Here is a 16901-nt window from a genome sequence, read left to right as displayed (position 1 = left end):
TTTAAAAATATTATTAATTACTTTTTGATGATTTTATCTATATTCTGACTCATAGTATATAGTTGTAATCTAGTAAGTAATCTAGTTTAAGAATTTAACATAAAAATGTTATCACGAATTTTCTTAAATATGATATTTCACAATTTAGAAACAGTTTAATAATATTAATATATTTTAATAATGAATGAATGTAGTTGAAATTATTAATATGTAGATGTTACATCGCGTGATTGTTACGGCACTGGCTACGGACTGCTGCTGTATTCGAGCAATCGCGGCGCCTTGTGCAAGTGCTTGTGTTAAGATTGTATTGGTGTAACGAGTAAGATGTTTAAAAATAAACAGATATTGAAAAAGATATAGATTAAATAGTTCAAAATCCTGCATCCTCTCCTTTCCCCAAAATAAAATAGTTTTATGTTTTAAACACTTTATATTTCATAACTTATATAAGTACAGCTAGCATTAATTTGGTAAAAATTTAGGATACCAGAATCAGGAGCAATTCGCTCCATAGACATATATGTTGTAACTCATGTTCCACAAAATTACGAGAATTACTGAAAGACCAGTGACTTTTACTGTATGTAGTTTGGCGAGAGCCTACAAAGTAACGAAACTCCTAAGGTCAAGGTTACAGCAATGGAAAAGATGACCAATCATGATCAAGGTCTCCAAGTACAGAACGTCCAGAACGAAAATCTCAACCTACAAGTTCGTCAACAACATCTGCTTCCTTTTTCTTAGAAAAAAAAATGTATTAGCTTTTTTCTCTCAAAATTAGTTTAGAACGCACTCGTAGAGCGGACGAAATAATGAATGAAATTGACAAGTGAGGTGTCTCAACCATTTTCCCTATTAGTAAAAATTATTCCTTCTTGATAACTCAAATCTGATAATCCTGGATTTGGCTATTGCATTAAATTTTATTATTGAGACTTCTCCTTTTAGTGACTTTTAGTGAGGTTTCAAACGGTCGAGCCGTACCTTTTCAAGTCTGGTTTGCTGCTGGTTATAATGTGTATAACATAAAAATTACTTTATATCTAGAATCCAAGCATATGTAAAAAGTTACTAATTATTCCGCAATTGTAACAATTACATTTTTTTTTTATTAATTACATCTTACATTAGATATACTTAGTACAATCTTAATTTACAAATTAATGTAATACTAGTATTCTGTTGTACTTGCATTAATACACCAGCAAAGCGAGTACGAGATTAATACATCAGGATGTATTTTCTAAATTAAAATAAAACTAATCTGCTTAAGCTAAAGTTGAGAATACACTCAACAAGTTCGCGTGGTTTCGTTCGCTTCAATCTCCTGATTTTCTGCGTATTATTCAATAGCTGTGGTACTTCCACGTTGGTTTGATTTAGCAACCTTATTTTCATGGTTTAATGCGAAATCTTGGATTACTTCGTGTATCCATTTGATTCCGTGCAGATCTTCGTTGATTACGTAGCGATAAGCATTTGTAATTAATCGTAGAACCTTGTTTTGGCTGCGTTGGATTACTAGTTAGTTTGATGTTTTAGTGTGCAATTCTATTAATATCATACATAAGCCGGCTTGGTGGCGCAGTGGTAAAGGCGATAGGGCGGTCCTTCTACTGTTGCGATAGCCGCGGGTTTGGATCCTGCTGGGACATGGCCGTAAATTTATGTTTGTGATTGTTTAAAATAAAATTGTAAAATCAGATAAGAAAAATGATCCCAGTTACGCCAGTAACCAGACTGGGTAAGACCGAATGTCTTCTAGGATGATTTCTAAAGTTGGTCACTAGCCAGTCAGGTAGGCTCAATTCTGAGGAGCGTAGTTCGCCCACGTTAAACTGTAGGTCCAGTCCAGATAAACACATAGTTGGTAAAAGGAGACTTTAAAATATATTTAAAAAAATATAAAATCACACATAGTGAAATATACAGTAATTACATACACACAATTCATCTCAATCTCATTCTTAATTGTAAAATGCGTTGTTCTGGGTATACATAAATATGCCCCAAAAAAATTTTCATAATATAAACATCGCATTTCCAATAAAGATCTAAAAATAATTTAATATATCATCACTGTTTCAAAACCTTGTCCGACAATACGCAAAATGTAAAGAACGCAACACTAAAAAATAAATGACAAACAAAAGGAAATACCACTACGACATTAATGTTTCCATCTGAATAGAAAAACAGAAAGCAGCTGTAAAATTATCGACGTATTAGCTAGACGTTCAGGAGCAACAGCATCAGAAAAAATAACGTCCTAAATCATCTCTCAGCCGTTTGCCAAAAAGGTAAATGTTTTTCTTTTATTTTTTTTAAAGAAGGTATAAAGCGTATAACATATTTTTAGACTGTCTCGTGATACTTATAATTATACATTTATTACGCCGCCACAGATTGTTAGTGACAAAGAGAACTTTTGTAAAAGAAATATAGTTTGATAAAAGCTTTAGCAAAAATTATTGCCGTATTTTGTCGACAGAAAGAGTTTAAGAGGATATTTATCTCAACTCAATGCATCAAAAATATATTTTCAAATCTTAATATACTACGATTTTGAATTAATTTTGATAGATTTAAACTAAATGCTCACTTATACTTGTTAAACGAGGATTTCGGAAGGACAAATTGGATAAAAATATGATTATATTTTATCTTAAATAAGATATCGCAAATTCGTAGCTTTCGCCTCTGATCATACAGAGGAAATTCCGTCCAAGATTATATAACAATGAGAAATAACAAAATCAGTTTGCATAATAAGTGACGATGACTTATTCGCAAATTTGATTACGCTTTAAATTGCAATTTATTATGGACAATTAATTATAAGTACTAATTAATAATAAGTGGTAAGTAATACTTTATGTATTATCTATACAAAATAGCTTCCTCGATACCCTAAATCTCTGAAACAAATGTATAAACAACAACAGAGATAACTAAAAATATTTATAGCCAGCTTAATAGAGTAGTGGTGAAGATGCTCCTAGCCTGATTATTACGGTTCGAATCCCGTTCAGAGTCTTGGTGTTTTAATTTATGTTTGTAATTATCTAGAGGAAAAGAGTATTTGTGGATCTTAATGGATCATGATTCAAAACACATATTAATTGCTAAGTCCAAACCTGATAAATCAAAATTGCTAAAAACAGGCACCAAAAATACAATTTTTAATTATGTTCTGGTGAACATCATTATCTAGGTTGTTATATCGTCATCCGCGCTATATCCGCGATATATTATCTGTATTTAAAAATAGTCCAAATACATTTATAATTTATATAATAGGTTCATTCCATTTATTTCTATTATTTTGTCTGCATCTAAAACACTATTTAAATACAGATATGTTCAATTTTATCTTAAAAGATAATTAAACTTTTAACAAAAAAAAATATTTTCAAATAAAATACGTACATAATAATTGTTGTAATAACTAAATAAAAATAAATAAAAACCTTATTTAACCTATCTACTACATGTATTTTATATTCTGCTATATACACACAATTTGGTTTAATACATACCTAAATCTATTTATCTATTTAAAATATTATTTTACCCTCCCTTTGAGAGCTAAACGCTTTATAAATCTCTTAAATTTAAAATCAGAAAAGCAGTTATCTACAATATTTCTACGAAGTCTTCTATGCTATAGTTAGTACTTAAAAATCAAACCAAATGTCTTTTGTACTGACCTCCGATTTTCCGTGACATCAACTCAGCAATAACATTATACACAAATATCTGATTTTTTATATAAAAAATATGTGAAAACTTTTGAGGGTTTCTCTCGATTTCTCCCCCTTCACCGCATCAAATCCAGAATTAGTTCTAATGGGACCACCTCGGAAGTGCACTCTTTCGAATAAAAAAAGAATTTTGAAACTCGGTCCACAAATGACGGAGAAATCGGCGAACATACATTAAAAAATATAACATATATACAGCCGAACATAGAACCTCCTCCTTTTTCGAAGTCGGTAAGAAAACCAGCAATGAAGAGATATTTCGTACGATCTAGCAACGTTATTGATTGTATTATGTGAAAATATTAGCAGCATTATATGTATTATATTATAAACATAGATAAGAAAAATAATGTACCTACACATCAATTTAATTTTATGAATAATCATTCAACAGTTGACCATGTACATAGAATCACAGACATAATTAAAAAAAAACATAAGAAGAAGAAAAACATAATATGTTTGTGAAACAACATCTTGAACACTTAAACTGCTAAGATGAAGATGAAGCTTGCTCAACAATAAAATAAACCAAAAAGAGAAAAGTATTTTATTAGCTTCTATATATGTCTTCAATCAAAAAACAAAAGCAATGAATGTCATAAATACATTTTTGAGCTTTACATGAATAGCGTCAATGTATACGAACAATGAATAACTCAATACACCTAAATGGAAAACTGTTATTTGTATAAAGCAATGTCAAAACAATCGAACAGTTAGTTTCGGTTATTTAACAGTCGTTTTTTAACAATTTAATTGATACTTTCGATTTTTTACATAAAATTAAGTACCTAATATAATATTCATATAAACGTTCACTCACTGTCATTTGGCTTGGCTGGAGTCTAATTCTCGAATTATATTATATGTCAATAAAACATCATTGACAAGAAATGTAACTTTTCTTGTTTAATTCAAATAAAAAGATGGCGGAACTATCAGATAATGGAAGCATAGGAGCTCGAGTGAAAGCGTGAGTTCGAATACAGAGCTAGTGATAACAATTAAAAAAGAATGAATGAGGTAGGAAAACATTTTAAAAAATATAATAATATTACATTTTATAACAAAACTTATGCAAAAACTCCTAAAAACTACTTATTCAGATAATTAATTAATTTAAATACATTATGACAATTAACATATATCTACTAGCTATTATAAAACTCTATTTTTTAATCGCATAACTTTTGGAGCTAAAATATTTTACTCCGTAATAATAAACATGGTCTCGTATATCATATATGAAGAATATGCTCAAAAATGAAAATAAACAATATACAGTGGGTGGCTAAATTATTTGGAGCAATATTGAGATAATTTAATTTTCTAATTTAATTGGATTTCTCTAACAAATGAGTAGTTGCTGATCTCTCTGGTAATATATTTTTTATTTGTATTATAGATACAATCTATTGGGACCATGAAAACTACAAAAAAAATATACAAAACTGTTTTACAATCTTTGTTTTAGTCATTTTAAACATTTTATGTTTATTTTATTATTTGTTTATTGCTTTGAAGCAATAAGAGCTTGTATGCATCGGGGCATTTTTCCTGGAGCTTGGAGTTGTGAAGCCATTCTCTGATAAGAGTTTCAATTAACTGCTGCTTGGCGGTAAATACTTCTTCTGCAATCACCCATTTGGTGAGTTCCCACATGTTTTAAGTGGGTTTGATATCTCCTTGGCCGGAGAATTCATCAGATTTTTATTCCTGAATCCAGGAATTTTCCAGAATTTTATTCCTGAAATAAGGTTATTTAAACAAAATATTTATATCCCTATGTGAACTAAAACATACATTCATACTTGAAATACGTGTGATCAAAGAACACAGAATAAACTTATAGTTGCCAAATTTTTTAACCAACTAAAGAACGTTTCTTATGATTGCGAAACAATCAAAAACAGAGACTGATAGAATACAGCAGTCGGTGTCTAGTCTGACGTCAAGTAAGGTGGTCCTAATGATCTGGTAAAGCTGAAAGGTAATTGACCGGCGTGGTAACACTGTGAATTGAGAGCTTTGTTCCTAATTTAAAAAAAAATTAAAAAAACAGACAACCACTTAATCTTAACAATGCCAAAACATATTGTCTGTGTATATATTTCTGATATTGAAAAATTCGTACAAGTTTGGTAACAATTAATTTCGGTTTTATGATAAAATAGTGTACTATTGGCTCACTTAATGTTTTCAAAATAAAACATATAAACTGTTTCAAAAAATATAGCCTAATTAATAATAAAATATTTAAGTTAATGAGTTCAAAAATTCAAATAAATCACCTATAAACTTTTGCATAAGCATATTTAAGAAGCTTCGTCAATTTTTGATAAGAAAATATGTAATATCTGCATCGTTATACCTAGTCGTTATGGTAATGGATCTTTTGACTTGTCCTTCACGTCTTTGATCTATTTCCCATGAACTTGGTTTCAATTTTGAGTTTTCATTGTATTTTCGTTTCTTTTCTAAATGGCATATTTTTAGCAACGTGTGATAATGTAAACGTACAAAACAAAATCCTTATGTTTTAGCTTGACTAACAGTTTTTGGGACGACGACATAGTGCAATCTTAAATGTTAAAGGGCGGAAATATATGTGCTATGTCATTATATATTTTAGTTCATTATTATGACATTATTATTATTATAATTATTATTTTATATATTTTAAAGTCTCCTTTTACCAACTATGGGTTTATCTAGACTGGACTAAAGTATAACGTGGGTTCCGAACCACGGTCCTCAGCTTAATGCCTACCGACTGGCAAGTGACCAACTTTTAAAAATCGTCCCAGAAGACGTCCGGTCTTACCCAGCCTGGTTACTGGCGTGACTGGGATCATTTTCCTTGTCGGATTTTACGCTTGCCTAGAACAATCACAAATTTTAAACAATCACAAACATAAGTTTACGACCATGCCCCAGCAGGATTCGAACCCGCGGCTATCGCAATTAATTTTTCGAGATAATAATTAATTGGGTTAAAATTTTAAAATCCTCATATTCATGCACTTTTGGGGTCTTACCTCTGAAGCCCAATTCACTGTCATTAAGCATGAAAGCACTAACGCCAACTTATTTTACTTCAGCATTACCATGTGGTTCCAAAAATAATCGATAAGTTTTATCAATAGATTTTGTAATATTAAGTAAGTAAAATTAAAGTTCCCGAATAAACATCATTTGTGACGTTTGTTTAAAAATTAAAATACGTATTTGTGACTCAAATATTAAATTACACAAATGAAAATGCGATCTATTGATCTTGCCACATGAGAAGATTCGGTCACATTGTTTAACATTCTACAAAAATATATGTATATATATATATATATATATATATATATATATATATATATATATTGGCTCGAATTGGCTGTTGACAATAGAAAGTCGAATTAATTATATGGCATGTTCGAGCAGCTTATTATGAAAAATTTCTTTTCAATCCCACCAAATAGTTAGCACAGCCTTCCTTAGTATTATCAGTTGCAAGTTACAATTCTAATAATCATAAAATGCCTTTTATAAGTATTATATATGATCCTAATATTTTATAAGTAATTACATCTTATTTTAGCTATGCCTCGTACAATCTTAATTTACAAATTAATTGATTGCTACTATTCTGTTATACCTGCATTAATAGACAAGCAAGACGAGTACAGTATTAAAACATCAGTATGCATTTCCCAAATTAAAATAAAACTAAACTACTTAGGAATACACTTATTATCTAAACAAGTTCGCGTAGTTAGGTTCACCTCACACTTCTGATTTCCTACATGTTCCCCAGTAGCCGTATTGCTTCCACGGTTCAGTGATTTATCAACCTGATTTCACATTTTAAGGCGGAATCTTGAAACACTTCGTATATACATTTGATTTCGAGATTATCGTGCAGCTCTTCTTTGGATACGTAGCTATAAGCGTTAGTAATTAATTGTAAAACATTGATTTAATTGCGTTGGATTACTAGTTGGTTGATGTTTTAGTGCAATCCCATATTTACACCACATAGGTCATCCAATCTCTTTGATTTTAGGTCAAGTTGAGAGTATCTTTCGACTAACCAGTACAGTTGCTTGACTTTGACTCTAATCTGCTCTGCTTTTTGTCTAGCATGATATTTTCAATTAAACATACGATCGAGATATATACCGAAGTACTTGACTGATTCTGCTTCAAGTGATATAATTAGGTTCTTTTTCATTTCACCGCAAAGAAAAATTAACATGGACAGATTTGGAGCTATTAAGCTGTATCTTTCAGTCTCTAGCCTCAGGTGAAATATAGTCAATTCCTTTTTAGGATTAAGGATGTTATCAATTTATGTGACAGCCTCCATTGGATTACAACTACATCGGGCCGATAAACAGGATTTATATCTATTGTATATTCTATATCTTTCGGTTAGAATATGTTAGCTAAATGTCCTGCGAATAATTTAGTTTTTTATCATTGCGTAAAACCTATTCATTTCGATCATTTTTAATAGGCGAGACTCTGATAATTGGTCTCTAAAGATTTTCGTCTGCTTCCGGGCTTAACTGACTTACATATTTTTCGAAGCAACTTTATCTGTAAATTTATTAATAGGATAAGGCTTCTTTGTTTTTTTTTCAGAATAGTCCCGCGTAGTGTTAACAATATTGGAGTACTATCACATGATAGTTCGCACAAGCTCTCGATTTTTATTTCATTTGATAAGATGCCTTTCGAAATGTAAAAGTCCAGTAGACTTTATTATTCGGTGGGTCAGTAAGTGGATTGGTGCCCTTAATGGTAATTATAATTTGTAATATTAATTGCTATGAATAATTCATTTCCTTTTCCAGATGTTATTAATCGTGAACCCCAAGCTCTGTGTTTAATATTAAAGTCCCTTCCAATAATAAACCTTGGATCTAATTTTAAATATAAATCTCTATATTGTTTTGTTATTTTGTATTTTGATTGGAGAGATCCTAATATGACAACTAAAAACGTTTTCTTAATATAATTAAAATAATTACAATACTCTAAGTTCAATCAAACATGAAGAACTAAAGAACACTGTTCCACTGACCTACAGGCACGGAATGAAATAAATTCATTTGGGGGCATATCAGCAAACTACTATTTAAAGAAGGAATGATTAAGAACTATTTAAATTGAATATATCCGAGCGAGCCAAAATCCCTTTGTCTCTCTGAACATTCTTTTCTTTGACTGTCTTCCCACTACTTTGCATATCACAAAAGCGTTCCGTTCCTTCTCGGTGTCGGTTTCCTGAAAACCGACTAGGAAATTCCCAATTGGCAAAAACATCGCGCGTTCAGTGAAAGCCGTTTACCCGGCCTCGATAAAAAGATTTTCGCAGAATACCTTGGATCCGAGCCAGTTCCCAATCCAAAAATAATCATTTTACGTCTGTTCTTGGTCTTAACTTGCCAGGTTGCTGACGGAACTAGACCTCCGATCGTGCATGTGTGTACATATATTTTTTTGCTCGCTCTCTCCCTCCCTGTCTCTCTTACGCTCGCCAATACAGTCATCCTCGTGCGATCTACTTTATTTACGTATATAAAGTATCGTTTCTTTGTTTGCAAAAGAAACAAACTGAAGCACAAGACGGCCTGCTCGGATAGATAATCAACACTATGAGGTAAAATTAAGTACGGAGGCTGCAATAAATGTGCGCTATTAATGCGCACTAACCCAAAATAAAACAGTATCGAAAACGTTCAGTTCTTCAATAATTTCTCTGAAATGAAACGGTGTATTGTGAATGTTGTTCTTATCATTCAGAATAATTATCAATATATAATCTAACACCCATTATATCCCATGAGTGAAGCTAAGTCAACAAGTCTTCAGTTTTGATCGAATTCGAGAGAAAAATATCGATAAATCGATACTTGGCAATATTTTTCATTTTTTTTTTTCAGTTTCGAAATATATCGGTTAACAAAAATATCCACAGATCGATCAACAAAAATTTCAATATACCGACCAAAAAACTAACGGCCAAAAATATCGATACATTGATCTACGATCTTATACATTTAATATTCCAAATAAATTAATAATAATATTTAATAAAATAATATTTAATTATATTCTAAAAATAAATTTACAATTGTAAAGATGAATTTAATTCACAGTACAAAATTCCACAACTTACACTTGAACTTATTGCAATGGTCATCTAACGTATGAATTCCATCACTACAGTTTTCTGGTAAGTCTGCAAAATGCACTTATACAACAGCTATTACCTCTTCGCTTGATGAAAATGATTTCCCACGTACCTTCTTGAGGCGTGAAAGAGTCAGGGAGAGATAAATCTGACAAACACGTCAGATGTTGAAAAAATCCTACTCTAGCAGATGGAAAATTGGAAAATTGATGGAAAATTTTCTGTACAGTTGTGGAAGAGATATATCGATTTATTGATATTTTGAAATGTATCGATTGCCAACATCTTTTGTTCCGAAATATCTATATTTTTATTGGATTTGGTTACATGTTCGACCTTATTTTTCAGCTTTGTATGTTTTGTATTGAAATTGAAAATTGAAAATATTGTTTGGTATTAGAAAGGAATTTAATAAATGCAATAAGTGAGTACACTGCTATTTTAGATAGACTGTATAGTCATTTTTCGTGATTCTTTTGGTTTAACCCTCTTGAAATAGAGTGTTGTAAGTGAGCGAAAAATCGGAAGTAATTTAGTGTAAAAACCATTCAATTTGCTTTTTAAGCACTAACCTTGTGATATGAGACATCGTAGAAACAAAGTAAAGTATAGTGTAGCGGTTAGAAAGTTATGGTCACACGCGGAGGTCGCGGTTTGGTTCTCAACGAAAGCAACAACTTTTTTTTAGTTTGATTAGAACATTTGTCAAATCACCTAGATTAGGTAGCGGACCCCAGAGCCTGAAACGTTCCTTATTTTCAATTATTGCCTCTTTATTCCTCTTTTTCCTCATGCTGGCTGTACTTTTACTTGGGCCATCCATTGTAATAATTATTTTTTATTGGATGTAGTTACATGTTCGAACTTATTTATCAGCACTGTATGCTTTTTTAACTGGAATAAAATTAAAAGGAAAATATTGTTTGCCATTCAAACGAATTTAATAACTACAATAAGTTCACTGCTATTTTGGATAGACTATATAGTTATATTTCGTGATAGTTTCTTTTGTATTAACCATCCTGTAATAGAATATATATATATTGACTCTTCTTTAAGCTATTGGTATTTCATTTAGTTGATACTGCTATTCATAACTGTTTTACAAAGTATAACGTCTTCCTCCCTACCACCGCATATTCAATCCAATCGAGTTGATATGAGGAATGGCAAATAATTGTTACAATGGACAAGCAAGAACTGTTTGGATATGTGCAGAAAAGCATTGTCTATAATAACACCTTCGGTTTAGATGCCCTCCATCAGACACACAGAGAAAGAAATTGACAAATGGTGGAATCGTGAACAAATTTTAGTTGGATTGGAAATTAACAGCTCAGTGATTGACTTCAACAATGACTCAGAAAGTGACAGTGGCTAAATGAACTTTCAGGATATGTGATTATGATGCAATGCTTCCAATTACTAAGACAGAGTGATGAGAGAGGAGACAACTAAAGGTGCGCGTATAATTAATAGAGCATAACTGCTAAACTGATAAATTGAATTGTAGGGTGTGATATGCATGCATAGATATGTTTATAATTGTTCAGAATTATACAGGAGCATTAGGTTAAAATATTTAACGAGGAGATTAATATTAACTGTTTTGTAGATAAGGTAAATGTGTTATGGAGAATGCAGTGATTAAATCTAATTTTATCAATAATATACACAGGTAGTAGCAATAGAAAGTAAATCGAAATACAGTGATATCAAAATGACGAAAGCAGATCAATAATATAAGTATAATGTTCTTCTATAAAAAAATCTTTATGCAGACACGATTCAGCATTACCACATGACAACAATGGGCCAAAAGTTACAAAAACCGTAAAAACTTACTGGCTTACAAGAGCAATCTGACTCTGTTGCTATGGCATCCAAAAGTGACTGGAAAAAAACGCGATAAACAAAGAATATGTTTTTTATTTGATTTCTTCCGAAATAAAACATTACAGATTGAACTAAATATTTGTAAAATAACTAAACAATAGAAAAATGAAGTCTTGACCGAGCAAAATATTGATGGTCAGCACGTGAAAATAAATGGGTAACATTCGGACGAATAATAACACGAAAAATTTTCCCATTAGCAAAACATTCGGAGCTCCATGTTTATTTTGTTGCAAGAACCGATCGCGTATAACGGACGCGATTTATTACAAGCTACAAAGTTTCCAAAAATAAACTGCGGATGTGAATTTAAAGCTAGCGATTCCGACGCAGTTCCTCCTAAACGTCCAGAAATCTGTTTGGACAGCTCTATTTTTAAACAACCAAGGTACGTTTTTCATTTTCTCTTTGTTGTCATGTACATCAACAAGCTGTTAGGCAATATACGAAATGTTGATGCTAAAACATCGACACTATTATTATTGAATGTCAATCAGTCTGCCCTTGAAGGAACAACATGATCATCATCGATCCAGACGAAATTTATAAAGTCCTAAATTATAATTACTGTAAGAAGAAGTTTGTTCATATTTTCTTGATATGTTTTTAGCATTGGGAATTATCGACTGAAATTAACTATCGACTGTTTAGTAATTGACTACTTTTTACTATCGACTCTTTCAGTCATTATTTTTGGTTCGACTGATTTTACTACTTTTTACCAGTGATTGTTTTAGTCGACTGTTTTCAGTCGCTATTTTCGATCCGACTGATTTTGTTACTAGTTACTATCAACTGTTTCAGTCGTGTACTTTTAGTTACTATTTTTGGTTCTACTAGTTTCATTCGACTGATTTTTAACGTTCTGGCTCTGTAGTCCTTGACAAAAATATACCCAATTTATGCTTACATAGATTTATATGTAAAATACATATTGACGGAAAAAAGTGGAAAAAATATAACACAAAGATCCCTCCATAAAGGTCAAGGTATTGTTAATTTGCTGTCCCCGCTCATCAACTGGACCAGCAGGCTTCCTTTCTCTATAAAATCTCTCCTGTACAACATACTGGTTCGATCAGTCGTTCTATACGGCTCCATTTCCTATCTACAATACGTCTCACCTAGACAGATGAAACGTCTTCAAGTCTTTCAAAACAAAATTATCAGGAGAATAATCAATGCCCCGTGTTTCGTTAGTAACAATCAAATTCATAGAGAAACAGACGTCCCCCAAGTTCACGATTTTATATCCGAGATTTACTCCAGATATTTCTCAACTCCTCGTTTCTCAGACGATAGATGTATTACCAAGCTACCCGATATTTTAGGCCAATAACTCATTCGACTCACAGCCGACTCTTCGTCGTGCTCTAACTCCAAATTGTCTCGACCTTCTCCTACAAGCGATTAACTCATGTACCGCAAGCTGCGTGATGTGTTAACGATGCCACGTCATTGCCTGGCCCTTGTGCCTCTTAACGGTGTTAGCGGTTAGGGGCACCCTCCTTACTAACAGTAAGAAGTATCAGCTAGAGTCATTGGATCAGCTGATGGGTGGGGTATAATGGGTAGGCCAGAGGCCGTCTCCACATAACCAGTCCAACTCGCTTATTCCTGCGGGTCTTCCCGACCAGGTATCTGTAACAGGATTTCCCTTCCCGGTTCCAGGCCAAAAAAAAGTATATAAACAAAAAACTATTAATGACCTTGAAGATATTATTTTATTTGACGGAAAGAAGAGGCTACTCTATCTCACTCGTTCAGGTAGTTTTTACACAGATGGCCGGATAATCAGGGCCGTATTATATAACATATATGACTTAAATTACACTTAGTTTCAGAGGCTGATTTATACAATAGGCGCAAACTGTACCTATGTTCTGTTATATAATATTACTTTTGTCATAAAAGATCACCTATGAACCATTCCTTGCAAACTCCGAAAATGGGAGAATGAGAAACGAGAATCTTCACTTTATATTTAAAGTCTTTTTTCTACCAACTAGGGTACATATAGACGAGATTTACACCTTAACCAGGACTCCGAACCACGGTTGTCGGCATTAAGCCTACCAACTGGCGAGAGAGCAACTTAGAGATAACCCCAGATGTCATCCGATCTTACCTGGTTACCGGCATGACCGGGATTCTTATAGGATTTTGCACTGTTGCCTAATATATAATCACAAACACAAATTTACAACCATTCTCAAGCAGGATTCAAACCCGCGAATATCGCAATAATACGACGATATTACAACCGAGTCGGCGTTTCCGACTATGTTCGGAGTTTGGCTACGAGTTGTTAATAATTTATATTATTGAACTATAAAAAAGCGTGTTTAATTAAAAGGATATATCACATTTTATCCCTGATGATCCTCATTCCAGCTTGTGAAAAATGTGAATGCTGAATATTAAACACCTCTTTCTACAGTATAATTTACTAGTATTTTCTAGGAAAAAAATTATGAACATAAAGCAGTGAGTAATAGAGGCAAAATCAACCACTCGCGTAAAAATACTGAGCCACACATTTGCAAGAGTTGTGGAGGTTACATGGTTGCAGCTCGAACCAGAAGAGTTGTTACACCCAGCTTAGTCACCAGATAATCGTTCAGCTAGCAGCGCTGTGTCGCTTTGCTGAAACACGATTTTGAAATAGTGAAGAAATGCGAAAATGGACCTATAGTTGGATCACTGCCAAACCAATATCGTTTTTTCGAAGTGCTATTTCGATTGCTGTTGAAGCAATGTTTCACGATGAATGCCATTTTAAAGTGAATAAATTATCATTATACATACAAGCACTGAATACATTTTACAATTATATAACAATTACAATTCTATTATTATACAATATATACAGCATATTTTTGAGCTTCAATATGGGCAAATACATATTCCCCTCCTAAATAAAAGAACACATAGAAACAGCTTTAATAGCAATTAGCAATAGCTCGATTATTCAATAGTATTCGCAACATTCGTACACGTAACGCAATGAATAATTCAAAATGCTTTATAAATTTACGGATTTGTAACGCTCTAAATATTAAATACCTTTTCTAAAATTATACGGTTTTAATTGAAACCATACGTTACCAAAAACTATTTTGGCCTAAGCAGAGCCAGGACATCAGGTTCGCCATATGAATTTTTAATGTATCCACATAATGTATCCAATGTATGTAATTTTAGTGTATCCAAATTTGCACATAGTGGTTATTAATTAATGGAAAATAAGAGCAATAGTTTTTATGTAACTAATTGTCGAAATTAATTGATATTATATAAAAAATATTATTTTGCTTTTTATTAAATAGCCACTTTCTTTTTTTAAGAAATCAATTTGTTTATCATTAATGCAGTGTTACTAGTCATTATCGACTAACCAACAGTTTATTTTTGCCATAATTAGCTTTTTGCTATAACTAGTGTTTTTTATTAAATACTCTTCTACTATAAGATCAAATGAATTTGTTTTTTTGAATCTGCGTCCTGCTCGATTATTATCCAATACTTGCAGTATCTCGGTGTTAACATGGCATTAGAGTCTCCTCCACATGTCCTATTAGCGTCCCCATAACGTTTTTAAAATTTGATTATACAACAGCAACTTATTATGTACGGATAATTGAAATTATTTTTCTTTCTTTTTAATGTGCTTGAAGAAATGGATATAATGCATTAACTGTATATATCTAAAAATAAAATTTTTCTTTATTTATTAGCATCTTCGTCTTGGTAATACATTCGTTCTAACACTCAATTATTTCATGCTCTTCTTGTGGAGTGATTTGTCTTTGATAACTTTGACAGATTTCATAAGCTTCTGTCCTTTCATCATCTCAAGTATTAATATTGGAAAGCGTTTTAAACACAAAAGCTATTTACTTGAACAACTATTTTACATAAAGAAAGAAGTGCCGACAGCTATAAAAAACTATACTGACGATTTAAATCATCACTTTTCAGTCACATTAGCACATATACATGCTACGACCCTCTAGGCCACCACACGTTCACCTACAGCAAGTTCAAAGGTTGGCAACGCTGGTGGATTGGAACCATGGGGTCCTCCACGACGACGTCTCGCTTTCTTTTCTTTTCTCTATCCGAGAAACACACTTTCCGACCAACTGACCGATCCGACGAACATTCCTACAACACCTCCGTCCTAAAGAAACGACCACAGGAACTAAGGCTATGTTTCACAGCTTGAATGTTTCCTAATTGGAATAGTTTATGGCTAGAGGTCTTTGAGCACTTCAAATCTTCCTTTTCTGGCCTTACAGATTCTGATGCGATACTTTTGCTCGAACTCCGAGTACCTACTTCGAATACCTGCGGAATGAATATCAACCAAACGCCAACTTGTCTTGGGGCCAAAGTCGACTTCCATCATCAAATTCAAAAAGTACTTCATTCTATTCCACCAACTGACTTTTAGCTGTAGAATTCAACGCACATATAAGCTTAGCTAAAACTAACTGCAAAAAAGTTTTAGGAAACTTTGTTTATTGAAAAATTGATGATAGTTGTTTGCGTTTAATGTCATTTACTTCATTAAATAATGTTCGTCCTTCCAGGAGGCATTAATTCACGGGTTTGGATTATGTCTTTACTTAGCTACCGCTTTCGGAAGTAAGGGCTTGCAAGTCTTAATTATCTACACGACAAGGCAACAATGGTCCCAACGGGCAAGATGTAAAAAGTCATCTACAACCAAACGCAATTAAAACTATCTGTGAAATTGAAACTATCAATAACAATATAAATAATGAGAAATGTGCCCACTAGATAATTATAAAAAAAGTCCTATATATCCGATGAATGAACAAAAGCGTGCAAAAGCCATCGATCCAGATATGTTTAAAATTAAATAGAAATGTTACACAAAAATCAAAATTGCAGAACCCGGTTATTGGAATAATGTTGCCCCTAATATGGAAGTTTCTGTATCGAAGCTTGAATATTGGATTTTATACCAAATACTTAGAAACTGCAACAAAAAAGTAGATTGAACTTTAAAAAAT

The 16901-nt window shown here is 32.4% G+C and overlaps 1 protein-coding gene and 1 long non-coding RNA gene across 5 annotated transcripts in view; one reads left to right on the top strand and one right to left on the bottom strand.

Moving 5' to 3' along the window:
- The first annotated feature begins 2192 nt into the window (after positions 1-2192).
- LOC143206639 (cAMP-dependent protein kinase catalytic subunit) overlaps positions 2193-16901 on the top strand; it is a 30099-nt gene continuing 15390 nt past the window's right edge. Inside the window, exon 1 of one of the 4 annotated variants that reach the window (XM_076419259.1) lies at positions 2193-2303. Coding sequence is in view for 1 of the 4 variants with exons in the window: in XM_076419257.1 (XP_076275372.1) it covers positions 12078-12247 (170 nt within the window). In the remaining 3 variants the exon portion in view is untranslated. Of the gene's footprint in view, positions 2304-11944; positions 12248-16901 lie in introns of those variants that run through there. The other 3 variants (XM_076419260.1, XM_076419257.1, XM_076419258.1) reach the window with 3 other exon arrangements.
- LOC143206641 (uncharacterized) lies at positions 5139-5696 on the bottom strand. Its single transcript, XR_013008484.1, has 2 exons — positions 5574-5696; positions 5139-5517 (listed from the first exon to the last, which is right to left on the bottom strand). It is a non-coding gene; the product is annotated as an uncharacterized LOC143206641 (long non-coding RNA).

Source organism: Rhynchophorus ferrugineus, unplaced genomic scaffold, assembly GCF_030347505.1.
Source record: "Rhynchophorus ferrugineus isolate W39M unplaced genomic scaffold, kcgeb_rfMv2 rfM1, whole genome shotgun sequence".
Classification (NCBI taxonomy): Eukaryota; Metazoa; Arthropoda; class Insecta; order Coleoptera; family Curculionidae; genus Rhynchophorus; species Rhynchophorus ferrugineus.
The sequence above is the reverse complement of the archived record's forward strand: the minus strand, read 5'-3'. Positions and strand labels throughout refer to the sequence as shown.